Source organism: Zalophus californianus, chromosome 6 (assembly GCF_009762305.2).
Source record: "Zalophus californianus isolate mZalCal1 chromosome 6, mZalCal1.pri.v2, whole genome shotgun sequence".
Lineage (NCBI taxonomy): Eukaryota > Metazoa > Chordata > Mammalia > Carnivora > Otariidae > Zalophus > Zalophus californianus.
This window is the reverse complement of record NC_045600.1, coordinates 90,660,153-90,678,490: the sequence shown is the minus strand read 5'-3', so window position 1 is coordinate 90,678,490 and position 18,338 is coordinate 90,660,153. Positions and strand designations below refer to the sequence as shown.

The 18,338-nt window shown below is 42.4% G+C and overlaps 1 protein-coding gene across 5 annotated transcripts in view; it reads right to left on the bottom strand.

The window, feature by feature from the left end:
• Window positions 1-18,338, bottom strand: part of GALK2 (galactokinase 2) — a 132,889-nt gene that overhangs the window by 34,026 nt on the left and 80,525 nt on the right. For all 5 annotated transcript variants that reach the window (XM_027569735.2, XM_027569734.2, XM_027569736.2 and 2 more), the window contains 2 exons: window positions 17,915-18,067; window positions 8,451-8,661 (listed from right to left, as the gene is read on the bottom strand). In XM_027569735.2, coding sequence (XP_027425536.2) covers window positions 8,451-8,661; window positions 17,915-18,067 — 364 coding nt within the window. The remainder of the gene's footprint in view (window positions 1-8,450; window positions 8,662-17,914; window positions 18,068-18,338) is intronic.

Genomic DNA, 18,338 nt, shown 5'->3' with positions numbered 1-18,338 from the left:
TCACAGATGAATAGACTCCTTCCTCTGCTGCCTTGTGTTGAATATGCAGAGTGGGCATACTCGTTGGGGGTCAAGCCGCTGAGACTTTGGTCTTCTTACTAAAGCATAATCAGCTTGAACACATTGATATAGGAGATAATCACTCTGACCAAAATAAACAGATTTAACTATAAGAAAAGCAGCTTTGTATGCGAAGAAAATATTTACTTTCATGGAAACTTAAAACCGTGAAAATGAAAGAAAAAGAACAAAAAAGTAAAAGAGGAGCAGCCAGATCCTGTCCTCTCAGGTCGATGAAGGCTATAGAAGGTGTTTTCCGAATCCAAACCGGCAGAGGAGTAACATGGTCCACAGTGGGAAGGTTGCTGTCCTCCCATCCACAGAAGCCTCATTCTACTCAAAACAGAGGGTCTGGTAAAGTCACGGCTGACCCTCTGATGATTTCGCCTGTCAGAAGGTAGAGATACATCCATGATGAATTCAAGCAAAAGGAATACTGAGTAATGTCAAGTCACGTATCCTAGACTTAAAAAAAACTGACATTTAAAAGTTTAGAAATTGTCTTTTTCCTTTCTCCTCCCTCCTTCCTCTCCCTTCCCTTGAGGCAGCCAAGAACGGCATGGCCAGCAAAACCAAGGTCAAAAAGGCATGTGGGCTGAGGAAGTAGCCAGGAACTTGAAGGTCAGGGCCAAGGAGGCTGGCAGGGCTGGGGCCAAGGTGGTGGTCAGGGCTGAGCAGCCCAGGGGCACCAGCAATGCCAAGGCCAAGGAGGCAGCTGGGGTGAAGGAGGAAGCTGGCAGGGCCAGGAAACCAGGTAGTTACAGGAGAAACAAGCAAATTAAAAAATATATTAGGAAAGATGAAAGGCATTTATTTTGATGCCTCAGTGGTCTAAGCAGGGACACCAGGTGCCACTGCAGCTCAGGTACCTTACCACTTCTCCGCCAGCTCACTTCACCAGCATGGAAGAGCAGCTTGGTCCACAGTGCCCCCGCCCCGATCCCACTGACCCTTCTTTCAGCTTCTCTGCCTCTTGGGCCAGGTACATGTTTAGCTTCCCCTGCAGGAAACCGGTATTATCAAAGCTGCAGGCCCGGAGGTGGTGGGCATTTGAGTCCTGTTCCTGGCCGTCTTCAGGGGTTCCTGCTTGTCCTTGCTGCCCCCCACTTCACATCAATCATCACTGCCTAACTGTTTCCCGTCGACTTCAGGTTCCAGCACCGGAGGCCAAGACAGAGCCGTAGGCACTGTTTACGCAGCTTCACACAATTGCACGTGGTCAAATCTAAATAATAAATGCCTTCCTCTGATAAAAGCCTAACACAGCCCCACATCAGTGGTTAAGAGGGAGGGCATACCTTGAGGGAGGGCTCTGGAGTCACTGCATGCGTTTGAATCCCAACTCTGCCACTTCAAGCTGTGTGACCTTGGGCAAGTTACTTAATTGTTCTGTGCCTCCATTTCCTCATCTGTAAAACAGCAAAATATTGGAACCTACCATATGGATGTTCCTAGCAGCAAAATCATCTGAAGCCAGTCTTTATCCCTTTTGTTCTCTAAACTAAATCTACATAGCCTGTGCTCTATTTCACTTACAGAGATTTCAAATGTTTTAAGGAAAGTCCGTGTGTGAATTCCAAGACCACTGTCAAAAACACTGAGATGCAAGACAGAATGTTCTGTTGGCTGCAGAACATTGGTATCACTCTTTGTTTATAGAATGAAAAAGGAATATTCAGCATTATTAACAGTTGTGTCAGTGAGCACAAGCCTAATTAGTATTGTAATGGAAAATACATTTGCCTCTCTCTTTTAAACAGATTTTCAAACAAACAAAAACAACATCTATCAAAAAGTTCTTTGTTCCCCAGGCGCTGCCTAATTTGGGGAGCTTGACTGTCATATCTCAATAGTAGGAACAGGTTAGGAGGGTGGGGAGAACAACGTAAAGGAACGGTGAATGCATCAATATTTGAATGTGTGTGTTCGAAGGTGTTTACCCCAGTTTACAGCCTGGAAAAGGACTATTTCATGCAGGTACTCTAAACATGAGGACAAGTATAGCAAATGTTTTAAAACACTTAGAACAGTGTAAGTGCTTACAGCATAGTAAGCACTCAATGTTAGATGTTAATAACATTATTACTATTAATATAGGATGAACAGATTTTTTTTAAAGCTAGATACTCGGCCCTGACCACCACCCTCTACTTAGACTTTGAGTGCGTTCTTGAATTGGCCTCCTACCCATTACTTCTCTATATGGATAGAAGAAAATTAATTTAACTCATTTATTCATTCAGTAAACATGTGCGAGCCATTGCAGGAATACGGAGGTGCACAAAACAGGGACCCTTTTGCAAGGATACAAATCCTGGGGGAAGATGGTGCCTGTGGCTCATATTTAGTTGCTGTGACTCTGTCAGGGTTTATTTTTGGGAAATGCCACTATCGTAACTACTGTATGCGAGTCTCATCAGAGGCTGGAAAACCTGTTTCCAGTTTGCTTTCATAGCTGTAGGTCACCAGAGTCCATGGGTCCACTGTTGTCAGGAAGGTAGATGTCCCCTGCCTCCTTTTCCACACCAGGTATGGTGTCCCTGAAGCTAAGGGCTCGGTACGCAAGGATGACCTTCCTAGAGAGAGGAAAACACTCGTCTTCAACAAAGAGGACCGGAGCATCTGACAGAGGTCAATGTTTAGTCTCGCTGATCTAACTCTCTACCACACTACATCCTCTCCTGCCAGCCGTGCCCAAATCACAGTAACTCGAGAAACCTGGGGAACTCAAGGGTTTAAAGGTACAGAATATGAAGAGGTGGTCAAGTTCATAGATTCATTCTGGGCCTGTCTCAGTTCAAGATGGCCAAATGTATTTAAGACTACTGCAGGGGTCAACTCCTCCTGAAAATGTACCTTCAGGATTTGTTTCATTTTAGCTCTTTTAACAGTCTCACACAAGAGACTGGATGAATGAAAATTCCAGAATTCTCCTGCTCTTGTGGCTCCAGGGTGGCTCAGGAGCCATTATTAGCCTTGTGGGATAAGGGGAAGGTTCTGAGCTCTAGCCTACCCATCAGTGGCATAGTCACTGGTCAGTACATAACACATATCACTGTAACTGTAATCCTGTAACTCTCTGACCTCACTTTCTTCACCTATGAAATGAAGATAACCATGTGACCCAGAGTTGTTGTGAGATTCCAACTACATCATGTGAGTGAAGAGTAATACGTAAACCATAAAGCAAATAACAAGTTTTTTGTTGTTTTTTTTACTCTAGATGTCTTCCTAAAGAGCAGTCCATGTCAGTGCCCTGTGCTTGCTCAAAAGCCTGATTATTGCTCATGACTTTGGAAATCACAGGATCCAAACAAATTAGTCGGCAACTGGCCAGCACTTTGTCAGCATATGGTCCCAGGCGATTACTAATCTAAGCAATGAGATTCGTTTTCCAGCCCAGCACAGTGCATCTGAGCAGCAGGGCCACCCCCGTGCCAGCCGTATGCGCCCACCTCCCCTGGTTCTGACCATAGCTTCATCTTTTCCCTCTTGGTTCACCCCTTAGGAGACACCCCCCCCACCTCAAATCAGCCTGGTCCCTGAGCCTCTAGAAACCCACACATCATATCACACCCTTAGACTCTTCCTACCTGTGGGCAAGGCCTGACAAATAATACTTAAATTACTCCTAGCCAGTTCCTAGTGATGGACTGTAGCCATTCTAAACAACGTTTAAAGGATTTGAGGATTTTCCTTTGTGTGTTTAATTTTAATGGCCTCTGAGCATGTCCAAATATAACTATTAGAAATTTGGAAAGAAAAACAACAATTGTACGTGTACATGAGCCTTTGGAAGTCTGGCTGGCTTAGCAAAGCCTGCGAGCCATAGTTTGATTGTAAAACATCTCTCCTTGCACTGTCACCTCACGGTACACATCTCCCAATTCACACTCATAACCAGATAAAGAAAGCAACTTTGGCTGAAAGAGAACACTGGATTCCACTTTGAGAAAGGAATGGATCTCCCTGATGAGAAAAATTAGTTGTAGTCAACACTAAGTATGTTAAAGTGTATGCACCTGAACTGAAGGCTGAGGCACCCTCCAGAGTCCTCTGCTGGGGGCAAATGACATCTCTGCGTCCCCTCATATAATCTAAGTGCAGCACCACATTTAGTAAGAATCTCATCTTCTAAAGGGTTAAGAGAAACGTTTGCTTAAGTTCTCGGACCAACCAAAGCATAAACTCAGAAGGAACAAGGAAAGGATACAATAGGATCTTTTTTTTTAATTTTTTATTGTTATGTTAATCACCATATATTACATCATTAGTTTTTGATGTAGTGTTCCATGATTCATTGTTTGTTCATAACACCCAGTGCTCCATGCAGAATGTGCCCTCTTTAATAACCCATCACCAGGCTAACCCATCCCCCTACCCTCCTCCCCTCTAGAACCCTCAGTTTGTTTTTCAGAGTCCATCATCTCTCATGGTTCGTCTCCCCCTCTGACTTACTCCCCTTCATTCTTCCTCTCCTGCTATCTTCTTCTTTTTCTTTTTTCTTAAAATATGTTGCATTCTTTGTTTCAGAAGTACAGATCTGTGATTCAACAGTCTTGCACAATTCACAGCGCTCACCGTAGCACATACCCTCCCCAATGTCTATCACTCAGCCACCCCATGGCTCCCACCCCCAAACACTCCAGCAACACTCAGTTTGTTTCCGGAGATTAAGAATTCCTCATATCAGTGAGGTCATATGATACATGTCTTTCTCTGATTGACTTATTCCACTCAGCATAACATCCTCCAGTTCCATCCACGTCGTTGCAAATGGCAAGATCTCATTCCTTTTGATGGCTGCATAATATTCCATTGTGTATATATACCACCTCTGCTTTATCCATTCATCTGTCGATGGACATCTTGGCTCTTTCCACAATTTGGTTATTATGGACATTGCTGCTATAAACATTGGGGTGCACGTACCCCTCGGATCCCTACATTTGTACCTTTGTGGTAAATACCCAGTAGTGCAATTGCTGGATCGAATGGTAGCTCTAATTTCAACCTTTTGAGGAACCTCCATACTATTTTCCAGAGTGGTTGCACCAGCTTGCATTCCCACCAACAGTGTAGGAGGGTTCCCCTTTCTCCACATCCCCACCAACATCTGTCGTTTCCTGACTTGTTAATTGTAGCCATTCTGACGGGTGTGAGATGGTATCTCATCGAGGTTTTGATTTGGATTTCCCTGATGCCGAGTGATGTTGAGCACTTTTTCATATGCCTGTTGGCCATTTGGATGTCTTCTTTGGAAAACAGTCTGTTCATGTCTTCTGCCCATTTCTTGATTGGATTATTTGTTCTTTGGGTGTTGAGTTTGATAAGTTCTTTATAGATTTTGGATACTAGCCCTCTGATATGTCATTTGCAAATATTTTCTCCCATTCTGTCGGTTGTCTTTTGGTTTTGTGGACTGTTTCTTTTGCTGTGCAAAAGCTTTTGATCTTGATGAAGTCCCAATAGTTCATTTTTGCCCTGGCTTCCCTTGCTTTTGGCGATGTTTCTAGGAAGAAGTTGCTGTGGCTGAGGTCGAAGAGGTTGCTACCTGTGTTCTCCTTTAGGATTTGGATGGACTCCTGTCTCACGTTTAGGTCTTTCAACCATTTGGAGTCTATTTTTGTGTGTGGTGTAAGGAAATGGTCTAGTTTCATTCTTCTGCATGTGGCTGTCCAATTTTCCCAACACCATTTGTTGAAGAGACTGTCTTTTTGCCATGGGACATTCTTTCCTGCTTTGTCAAAGATAAGTTGACCATAGAGTTGAGGGACCATTTCTGGACTCTCGATTCTGTTCCATTGATCTATGTGTCTGTTTTTGTGCCAGTACCATACTGTCTTGATGATGACAGCTTTGTAATAGAGCTGGAAGTCCGGAATTGGGATGCCGCCAGCTTTGCTTTTCTTTTTCAATATTCCTCTGGCTATTCGGGGTCTCTTCTGGTTCCCTACAAATTTTAGGATGATTTGTTCCATTTCTTTGAACAAAGTGGATGGTATTTTGATGGGGATTGCATTGAATGTGTAGATTGCTCTAGGTAGCATTGACATCTTCACAATGTTGGTTCTCCCAATCCATGAGCATGGAACGTTTTTCCATTTCTTTGTGTCTTCCTCAATTTCTTTCATGAGTATTTTATAGTTTTCTGAATACAGATCCTTTGCCTCTTTGGTTAGATTTTTTCCTAGGTGTCTTATGGTTTTGGGTGCAATTGTAAATGGGATCGACTCCTTCATTTGTCTCTCTTCTGTCTTGTTGTTGGTGTATAGGAATGCCACTGATTTCTGTGCATTGATTTTATAGCCTGCTACTTGACTGAATTCCTGTATGAGTTCTAGCAGTTTTGGGGTGGAGTCTTTTGGGTTTTCCACATACAGGATCATATCATCTGCAAAAAGTGAGAGTTTGACTTCCTCTTTGCCAATTTGGATGCCTTTGATTTCTTTTTGTTGTCTGATTGCTGTGGCTAGGACTTCTAATACTATGTTGAAGAGTAGTGGTGAGAGTGGACGTCCCTGCCGCGTTCCTGACCTTAGGGGAAAAGCTCTCAGCTTTTCCTGACCTTAGGGGAAAAGCTCTCAGCTTTTCCCCATTGAGAATGATATTCGCTGTAGGTTTTTCATAGATGGCTTTTATGATATTGAGGTATGTACCCTCTATCCCTATACTCTGAAGAGTTTTGATCAAGAAAGGATGCTGTACTTTGTCAAATGCTTTTTCTGCATCTTTTGAGAGGATCATATGATTCTTGTTCTTTCTTTTGTTAATGTATTGTATCCTGTTGATTGATTTGCGGATGTTGAACCAGCCTTGCAGCCCAGGGATAAATCCCACTTGGTCGTGGTGAATAATCCTTTAATAAGGATACAATAGGATCTCGATCCCTAAAGTGAAAGCTGAGTGCCAAGAGAATTCAGCTGGAAATTTGGCGGAAGTTAGATGCCTAGATTCAGAAAGTAAATCAAGTGACACTAATCTAGGAGATTCTAGAACCCCACAGACTGATTTATGTTCATAGTTGTGGTTTTTTTTTTTTTTAACTTACTAATTCCAATAGCAAAAGAGGAAGAAACCCTTTGAGGATGGCAGAATTACAAAATGGATTCATTCATTCAACACAGATTTACTGAGTACAAACAAACATAAGTAAATTATAGAAAGCATTGCAAGTGGGCCAGTAGGGTAGTTATTTTAGATGAAGGGGTAAGATTAAGCATGCATCGTTTTTATAAAAATAATGAAATCAATATTCTTTGGGGGAAAAACCTTAAATATATAAATAAACAGCAATGCATGTACTATGATAAGGAAAGTATCTTTTGTGTTTTCCAAGGTTTTCTGGTAAGTTAACTTGTTTTTTAAAATGCTAAACAAAAAAAATGAGAGGTTGGAAAGACGGGCGGATGCAGAGAAAAAGAAACATGGATACAGAGAAAGAGAACAAGCTGTGGATTGAGAAGGATATGGAAAAGATAAGAATTATATTGAGCTTTTAAGATAGATAGGAACTGCATTTCAGAAAAGAGGAAAAGGGCAGTGATGTTTAGGATTAAAGGTCCAGAGGCAAGACCAAGATGCAATTGGTAAGTGGAATGGTTCAGCCCAGACAACACTGCCCAAGTGGGCATGTATGGACTCAAAAGGGAGCCAGGACAGCACAGAGTTAGGCCAAACTGAGCAGAAAGTTAACACCCACTTTAAGCAGCTTAGGCAATGCACTGAACTGAAACGGGGCCCTGAAGCTGGCCTTCACAAGCTCCCAACCCAACTCTACCTCCAGAGGCAACTGGATCTTAGCTAGATGTCCCTGCTCCCCAGTGCCGACTGTCCACAGACAGACAACCTTTCCTTCTAAGAAGAGAAGTCACCCCAGGGCCCCATTGCGCATCTCTGCCCTTTACCTTCATCTCAGGGACCTGATGTTACCAGTGTGAGAACAACATTGCTTGAAAGCAGGAGGTAAACAGACACAAGTTTCAAGCTAAGCAGTGAACTATCTGGTGTTCCAGGGCAGGGGGCCCAGCAGTTATAAGCACTGCTCCAACCTAGACCTTTTTGTGTATGTCATATAATAATCAGAAAAATGCACAGAGGAAAAAAAGAGAAACGTCTTGAAATAGGAACTTCTCGAGGGCAGGAGCCATGCTTTATCCACCTTTGCCTCACCAGAATACATATAGCAGATCAGGAAGTGTTTCGTGATGAATCAATCAGTGAATTTAATGAAGCCCAGAATCTAGATAATTAAGTTTGCCAAAACATACACATTCTCCAAATACCCTCAAGTATGCTTCAAAATCAGTAAAATTCATGGGGAAACTGGAATCTTTCCAGCTCTGAGTAGGGGAACAACCCACGTTCTTCACTTTCTTCTGCAGACTCACCATCTTGAGTGTTTGGACTCAAAATCTGGGTTCGAAGCTCCTGTAGGCTAATTCCCAGACACCTGCAGACCTCCTCAGGGCTATAGGGTTCAGGGTGAAGGGCATCCTCTGTGATCCACAGCATTTCTTCCAGACTGACTCCAAGTTTGGCCTGCACCTCCTCTAGTCGCAGTACTTCATCCCACTGCAAGCCTCTGTATTTAGCCAGGAGCTGCAAGTTCAAACCAAGATAATGGTTAGCTTTCATTTCAGAAATTGATATGTACTATTTTAATTAGCCAAATTCAACTGTTTTCTTTTTTCCATTCAACCTATCCACATTTCCCATCATTGCTTGAAAATGTACACTGGGTTCAGATGTTTGGAATTAAAACATGCTTGTGTGACACTCACAGGCTAAACATTTTTCCTTAAAAAACCTAATATCCTGCTATTTTTTTTTTTCCCTGTCACCACTTTCCCTCAGGGCTATTGCTTTGAATGATTTTGTTCTTTTATCCCTCTTCAGTTCATCCCTAATACACCGCTCTCTATAAAGTCTACAGAAAACTACCCAATTCTCATGTGACCTGGGTCCTGAGGTGGACATTGTATGCCTGATTTCATTAGAGCACTTCCTGTTTACCACATGCCTCTTTGAAAATGGCTAATGAATTTAAGTATCTGGACATTTGGAGTAAAGTCCCAGATTTTAAATGAAAACCTCATTGGTGACCTTATGAAAAACCACTTCATTAGGTTGCTGGTAGAACTAGAGCTGTATGTTTCTCCACCCTCAAGAAAAGAGTTTGGCTTCCAACTGCATCTTGAGGCATCCCTCAGTTTGATGGAGAGGGTTAAGTACAAACGAAACCTTTGTAACCAGGTCCACTTGTGGGTACCTCAATCTGGAATATGTTTCTCTCATTCTCCCCAAACCACTGACTGAGCCTTTCAGAGCAGGTGACCGAAGATAGCTCTCATCCAGAGGTGTATAAAATGCATTCCCTGGGTGTGAGGCAGGTGCAGACAGTACAAACAGCAAAAAGAAACAAGCAAAAGAAGGGAAAACTCGTCTTCAAGGAAATGTGCATCTGATTTACTCTTCTATTATGCTGATGATTTGATTTTCCTTTCTTTTAGACAGGAAGCAGGGCTTACCAAAAGACCATTGAACTTTGATTAGGGCCACTCATTTCTGAAGAATCTTAATAACAGAAGTTCTTATATTCATTAATCCTCTTTTTAAAACTCTGGCTCATACATTTGAAAGGAGTTAATGATTTTAAGACAGAACTGGGAAAAGAGAAAAAGAATTATATTTTTCTGTTCAATTATTTCACAGAACATGGTACCATTTTTAAAGCCAGGACTAAAGCTAAGATCTTTCTTCTGACTTTGCTTAGCACACTTAGTTTTTACAAGCAGTGCTAGACTGATACCGCCACAGATTCACTCATTCATTTAATTCATTCATTCATGGTCTATATTCTCATGTATTCCAAAAATAATTTGAGAAAACTTATAAAGACATAAAGCAATATATTTATTTTATACAGAAAAAGAGCTGAAGTTGATAATCTCCTAGAATGATACTTTCTTGAAACACAGATCCAAATCCAGCTGAAATAAGCAATGAAGCAAACAGAAGTAATTAACAACTGTATAGTGCTGTATGATTTAAAACATGCTTTTTATTTCTTTTACTTCACCAATCTTGTGAGATGGGTATTATTACTCTATTTAAGAGGTAAGAGTAGATGACTTGCCCAAAGTCTAGTAAGAAACAGAGCTGGAAATTGAACCCTGGTCCTCTAACTCTTTCTGGCTTCCTCAAGGTCACAATCTCAGTGAGTAATGGCTAATATCTATGTGGTGCTGCTCACAGTAGTTCAAACTGCCATTCAAGTCCTACCAATGGATTTCTAAGCACAAACTAAGATTTGTGTTAGACATGAACATTCTAGTGATTTAAAAACAAACTTTGATAGATGGGTTCCCTCTAAAAAAAAAAGAAGAAGAAGAAGAAGGAAAAACATCAAAGAACTGGCCCCAAGTGATGAGAGTGGGCTCTTCCTCAGAACCTTTTAGTCAACAACAATCTTCAAGTTTCCATCCCGTGGCTCACTTGAACAAGTCACAGTGCCTCAGGCACTTGATCCAAGGAAACTGGGCCTGGGATGTGTGAGGAGAAAGTCTGGGAGGGATGCCTGCTGCCTACAAGGTTGTTTTTCAGAGGCAGCCTCCCTGTGTGCTTTCCTTCCACAGACAGAGGCACTAACATACAAAAGCTCACATTCACTCCAGCAATATCCCAGTTTGTGTCGGGTCCGCTTAGCCCCCAGCTGGAGGGGCCACAAAGCCAACTGGTCTATATTTCAGTGGAGGATGAAATCTACCACATGCCGTCACCGACAGCTGCACGGCCATGAGCCACTGAATAAGAGTGCACTACATGGTGGGAGTAAAATAGGAAAGCTGCTTAAGCCCTTTGAAATCTGGCTCAGGAAACAGAAGGATGACTTGCAGATGAGGGAAGTGGGTGGGTAAGATCACTGTCACTCAAAGACAGAACTTCATGAAGGAATTTGCCACTTGAGGCCTTGGTGACTGGCCTACTTCACATTTGCGAAGCAGGACTATGAGTCAGGGCTATGGGTCATTTCACCACAAGTTCCTCACTTGTAGCAGGGTGGGGAAATAAGAGAAAGCAGTTCTTTGTCAACATTCACCACTTTCGGGCGCCTGGGTGGCTCAGTTGGTTAAGCGACTGCCTTCGGCTCAGGTCATGATCCTGGAGTCCCGGGATCGAGTCCCACGTCGGGCTCCCTGCTCGGCGGGGAGTCTGCTTCTCCCTCTGACCCTCCCCCCTCTCATGTGCTCTCTCTCTCTCATTCTCTCTCTCTCAAATAAATAAATAAAATCTTAAAAAAAAAAAGACATTCACCACTGCAAATATTAAGTATTCATATCAGATACCACTTCTGGGAGGTTCCTGAACCTGTTCCGTACCCTGTGGGCAAGAAAGCAGGCAACAAGTGTTTTGTCCACAGACATGGAAAAAGGCAGATAAATAGTGCTAGGATCCTGTCTCAGGTTGGTGTCTCTCAGAAGCAGGCTCTGAGGCAAGGATTTAGGGGGAAGGATGATTCCAAGATGCTGGCAGAGGAGTGGAAAGTAAGACAGCAACAGGAGCCAATGCAAGGTGCAGTGACATGGAGAGGTGAGGTTGGGCCTGCTGGGCCCTCTGGAACCTGTGTGTAAAAACCTTGGATGTGTCCTGCCTGCGGGCAAGCAAGCTGGAATATTTACCACTAACTCTCATCCATCATCTGTTGAGGGCTACTTCCAAGGATATCAGCTCCCAAGCATTTCCAGGTTGTCTCAGGTGCAAACTCAGAGCTGCCGGAAAAAGCCCTCAGTCTGGGAGCTCCCAGTAAGGGGATGTGCTAGGAGAGTGCTAAGATACAGACCCTAACTCAGGAGGCTGACTCTCAAAATCCACCTCTCTTTGACTTCCACACTGCAGTTAGCAGTATTAAAAAAGCAACGGGAAAAGTACCAAGTCTACTCTTCATCTGGTCAGCAAAGGCTAAAATTTCTAATCCCTTCTCCGAGTTACCTCTAAAAACAACAATTCATTCAACAAGCTGTTTTCCACACAACAAAAGCGGCTATGTTGTTTTTGTTTCTGGTTAATATAAGTCACACATGCTTATGCTTATTTTTTTAAAATTTCAAAAAGCACAAACCAGCTCAGAGCACAAAAAAATACAAAGTAAAATAAATCATCTGTAATTACTCCAATGGACAAGATAACCACCAACCACTATTTTGATAAGTATACTATTCTATATTTATGCAAACTTTCTGCATACCTACACACATATAGTTTGATATAGATGTGATCATACAAAGTTGTTTTTATCATGAAGACTTTTTATTTTTTGCTTACCCCCATACCCCCTCCCAACTACATAGAGCTGCTCTCCAGTATTCCATAATGGCTGCTGACTTCCATGTGCATGTTCTACTCCATAACCATCATGAAAACAGTACGACGTTGCCCTTCCCCGACGTTAGTAATCCCCACTGTCTGGGCTCAGTGTGCAGGCTACAGGATAAATCTGAAGAAACCTGCACAACTGTGCAGAATGGATCGACTATAGTTCTCACTGCACCCTCAGCACATCCTGGCATCCCCAAACATGGTGCTCTGGATCTCATCCACGCCTAACTCCCACAGGGCACAATGGAAAGAGCAGGGGTGAAGGCATACCTGGACTCCTGCACTTACTTAAAACAGGTCACCACCTACCCTGGCCTGAAACTCCCAGTATGTAAAATGGCGTACTTAAACTTAATGGCTACTTTACAAGCTACTGTTTGAAGATTCAATAAGATAACAATAAAAATATCTAGCACCTTGCCTGGCCTAGAAGACGCACTTCTGTGAAGGTCCAGTTTCTTCCCTCTCCACATTCTCCTGCCTCTCTAGCTAGTTCTCACCCACCTGACACCTTTTTCCGTGCTTTCAAACATATACAGATGTCTGCTGTCTTAAAATCCTTAATCCTAAAGCTGCTATTCTTCATTTCTCCCCCTCTTTCACTAACTACCAGTGGCCCATAGTCTAGGCCTTTTTGTAGCCACTCTCACTATTGAATGGGGCCTCCCAAAGGTTTTTTCTTGCCTCCCAAACCACTTCCAAAGCCACTGGAGTTTTCTCAGTCCTTTTAGCCCCTAACAAGTCGGTGGCTTCTGGCACTCTTCAGGGCCTACCTTCTTCCAATTCCCTGTTTCATTGCTTCTGTAGCCTTGATTTTTCCTGGTTTCTCTCTCACCTCTCTGGTCCTTACACCATTTCCTTCCATGACTCATTTTTCCCCTTTCATTACCTACTTCCTAACTGAAGTCACCTTCCAGGGCTAACCCCTGGCCTTCTGGTCTTTTCTTGCCACATTTTTTTCCCTCAACAAACTGAACTTAGCTTTTGGTTTTGACTACTGTCTCTAAACACATACGTCTGAGGGCCGTCCCCCAAGCCCAGAGCTACATGGGAAGGTCAAGGGGAGAGCCTTTGATGTATTCCTAACCAGGTAGGAGAAAACTCCATGGGAAAACATCACTGCCTCTCACTATCCAGTCACCTTCCATCCAGCCTTCTCTAAACCTACCAGTGGCAGCACTATGCTTTCCACCCCATCATGTCAGCTTGAAACTGCAGCTTACCAACTCAACGGTTTTCCTTCATTGACGCATGCCTGCGTGCAGTGAGTGTTTGCTGAGTGCCCACCACTCTCCACGCCCAGGGCACAAAACAGTGAGTAAGCACACACGGCTCCTGACCACAGGGAGCTCACAGCCTACCAGAGGAGACAGGTGTTCAATGAGAATTACACAGTGAACAACTTAATCTAGTTGTGATCAACTGCTCTCATGGAAAAATACAGGAGGTGGTAAGAGCATATAAAAGGACATTTAACATAACAGGAGCGGGGAGGGTAGCCAGGGAAAGCTTCATGGCGAAAGGAAGAGAGACACCCAATCGTGGAGAGTTTTATACCCGACGCTTTACTAGACTCAGTCACAGCTTCTCTCGTATCCCTCCCTTTTTATCACATCCTCAGTTCTCTTCCACCAAGGCAAAAGTTCCTGCTGCCAGGTTAATACGTCTAATACCTTGCTAACAACATCAAGCAGCTGCCCACTGCTTCTGGAACCAAGCCTGGTTGATCCTTAGTGCAGCACTGACGGCCCTGCCACAACCTGGTTCTACCAAACACATGGACCCTATCCCCCAATATGCGCTTCCTCTACCCTGCAGGTTGGACCCACCATTCTGGGAATACTCCGCACTACAGTCTCGGCACAATGTGCTCTACTGAATCAAAAGCGCTGAGTGAAACTGGCCACATTCTTGGGTTTTTGGTTTTCCTCCACTTAAATTCAAGGAAACTGCCAAAGACCTGACATTATGCCCACTTCTCACGTTCTATCACTAGCAGAGAATAAGTTCCATATTGACCATTAAGTGGCAGGAGCCAAAAAAACTGGGTGAATGATGGCCCCTGAGTAGACAGGCTCCGTAAAGAATCACATTATAAAATTTCCTTGAAGTGCCAAAGGACCACATGAAACTCTCCTTCATTGCTTCACTTGTTGCCACAAGGAGCTCAGGGTATGCAAAAGCAATGGAATAATTTCTCATCCCTTTTTGACTTCCCATAATACTCATTATCAGCATCACATATTTTATCCCCCAACAGAATTAAGGGATACTCTCTTTCACAGACATAAAACATTTCTGGAAAAGTTTAAGCCACTGAATGTGTGTAAAGTATGAAAAATTTTTGCTCATTAAAGATTTCTGGCCACTTTGTCAATTTAAGAACATAAATATGTGCTTCACTTAAAAGTATCACTTACGTAAGTAATAATTATAAATCTCTACTGAGTTTGCTTTGAAATGTTCTTAATTTTAGTTCAAATGGCTTTATAAGACTGACTTTCAATGAATCTGCATCAATTAGTTTTGGAAGCTACTAGAAAGAGAGGAGGAGGGAGAAAGAGAAAGAGGGAGAGAAAGGAGATTTGAGGATATAGACGAAACTATTAACATAAAAGCAAAACAAAGAAAAACCATCTTCGTTGGTTTAGTGTACTTCCCTGTGTTAAGTAGATACAAAAGGTACTCATTTTCATAGGAGGAATAGGAAAATTAGTGTCATTCAATACAGTTTTGCTGTGTAGAGCTCCATCTGATCAGTGTCATTTTCAAAACTATCCTAATTAGTCATTTCTGCCCCGATACTTCATTTTTACTGTCTGAAAACAGACAGTTTGTCCAGATTAAGACAGTGTTCCTTACCTTTTTACATGGGATGTTTATTTCCCAATTTAATGAGACCAATTCCAAACAAATATTATATTCATTCATATATAGAGAAAAGAGTGGAACCACTTTGGAAGGAAAATATGCTTAGCAGAATTCCAGCCTACGCTCTTAGGCAAAAGTATATTCTTTCTTTTTTTTTTAATCTTTCTTTCTCTTTCCTTCTTTCTCCATACCCAGCATGGAGCCCATGTGGGGCTTGAACTCACGACCCTGAGATCAAGAGCTGAGCTGAGACCAAGAGCCAGATGCTTAACTGACTGAGCCACCCAGGTGCCCCACCTAGGCAAAAGTGTGTTCTTAACATCAAGATCATATTAGCAGTTCTAACTTTATTTTAGTTTTATCTTTACTTATTATAAACTAGTGGTTTGCAGCAACATGAATTAAAAAACATTTTCCATCTTGATAAAGTCTTTCACTTTACTTTCTTCCATATTTTAAAAGACAAATTCAGAGTATGCATCAACTGAGAGGAGTGTGCAGCATAAAGCAAAATTCAGATGCCAATTTCGCTGACCAGAGTACCTCTAAGACTCATATGGAGCTATCAACTCCTGTTCTTGAGGAAGTTCTATAGTGGATTAAGGTTTCCAGATACTGCTCCCAAAAGAGATGCCTTTTTTTTCCAGTTAACTCTCAGACCATTTCCCTACCCTAACATTTCACTAGAGATTCACCACCACAACTGCATTCCTCTCTCTACTTGCATTTCAGGAAGACAGTAGTCACAAGGTGAACCCATTTCACATCTCATACTTGTTTGAGCTCACCCGTAGATCTTGTAGAGGATATCTCATTTCATGATAAGACTTTGAAAACAATGTTGTGTATGCTTGAAGTCTCCTCAGGAAGGCAACACTTACTCATCAATCTCAAAGTAAAGTCAGCACGAATAAGGCCCTCAAACAAATAAGACACTAATTTCTTCCATCTCCTGAAAGAGGAAGCTTGTCCTAAAGGAACAAACAGTTCACTGAAGCCTTGATATTGAAAAAAGTTTACTGCACTATTTCTCATATATGCACTGATCATATACTGTGAAGAGCTTAATATTAAAACATTTCTTTTACATAATTTTTAGAAATTATTTGAATGAGTAAATTCTATTTTAAACATTTAAATCATGATTTTTTAAAAAATGTTAATGTCAGAATTTTCCAGGGGGAAAAAAAAAACTTTTTTATTTTTCTGGCTCATCCTATCTCTACTCTCCCTAACTTGACAACTTCGGGGGGGTGGGAGCAGGATGAAGTGGCAAGTCAGTCACAAGGGATAACCCTTATGTGTACAATATTCAGATAAAGTTGAATCAAAAGGAGGAAACAGGCATTAAACAATTGTGATAAGTTCTGTAACTGAGAAGTGCAAGAGCTACGAAATATGAAGGGAGACTTACCTTAGTCTGGGAGTAAGGAGGTCAAGGAAGGCTTCCTAGGGAACATTTAGGCTGAGACTTCAAAGAAGGCTAGGGGAAGAGCATTCTGGGCATGTGCAAAGTCCCTGGGGTGGGAATGGGCATTATGGCTGGAGTGTAATGGGAGTAGGCGACGCTAAGACAGGAAGAGGATGAGGTGAACAGGCATCAGATCTTGCAAGGCTAAGCAGTGACAGGACTTTTTACTTTATTCCAATGAAATCAAAAAGTTTTAAAAGGTGTTAAGCAGGGGAATTATCTGATCAGATTTAAATTTCTAAACATCATTCTAACGAGGAGAAAGCACAGTGCAGCTCCTAAGCCAGAACCCCCCGGCTCCCAGCCTTAGCTCTCTCTCTTTCGGGTCATACCATGTACCCTTCTGGATCCTCCACAACATTTCATTTCTGTGTCACTTTTTGGAGCACCTGCTTATATACCACCTGATCACATACTAACCATTTCCTATTTCACATCCTCTAATTTTAACTCTCCACTCTGCTCTCTCTATTCTTATGTCTTATATCCTTTTGTGTATCTTCATGGTCCTAGGCATATAACAGGTATTCAGTGAATACTTCCTAAGTAGATTTAAGGTTTGACTGGCAAGGGTCTTCTAAACTGTGCAACAGAGAATTGCCAAGACTCCCTCCTGGTTTCTGTTTCCTTTGCACACATGTAACAGTCTTTTGGGCACAGGAGCGTTACATAAAGCCTGTATTTTTCAAGTGACCAGTGATGGCCCACTACAAAAATGGTGCTTCTCAGAGGACCAGCTGTGGAGGCTACCATCACATTTGTCAAAGAAACAAGATCAGTTATGGTCACTTCCCATCAGTCACCTCCAGCTATCCTTCTGCACCCTTACCTAGCCCATGGCCTATGCTTCCTAGTTATAAACTACCCTCTTCTCCCCGGTGCCATCCTAGAAGACTCAGCTGCGAAGTCCCTACAGCTTCCAAACACCTCGACGTTGCAGGGCACACCTATTGGTCTATTTATCTCCAGAGTTCGGAATCCAATTACTCTCCACCCAAAGACCTTCATTTAGAATACTGCTGCAGTCAGAATGATGCCCTAAACTTCAGGGAAAGAGACAAAGGGGCAAAGAAAAAAGAGACAGAGGACAGGAGAAAGCCCACCCCAGGTTTCACCAGTTTGCCCGGTTCTTACCTTTGCGGCGAGCCGACACTCCATCACCCTGATATTGAAGTGAGAAGTTGCTGCCTTATTCATTTCCACACAACTGTTGGCAATCACAAATACTGCTCCACTTGGGAGTTTCACATCAGTTGCCCTCAGAGGACTAAATTCTATCAACTTGGCCTATTGGAAGAAAAATGACAGGTGAGATATAATGTATTAGAACTCAGAACATGTTTAATCATTTATCTATTTATTTACCTTAGCAAAAATTCTTCATAAAAATGCACTCTTTCAATTCAAATATTATTTATTGACTTCCAGGCACTGTGCTAGGTACTGGAGATACAACAGTGAACAAGACAGACACTGACCCTGCCCTCATAGAGTGTACTATCCAGCAGGAAAGACAATCAAGTGGACAAATACATTTCTAGGTTGTGTGACAACAGTA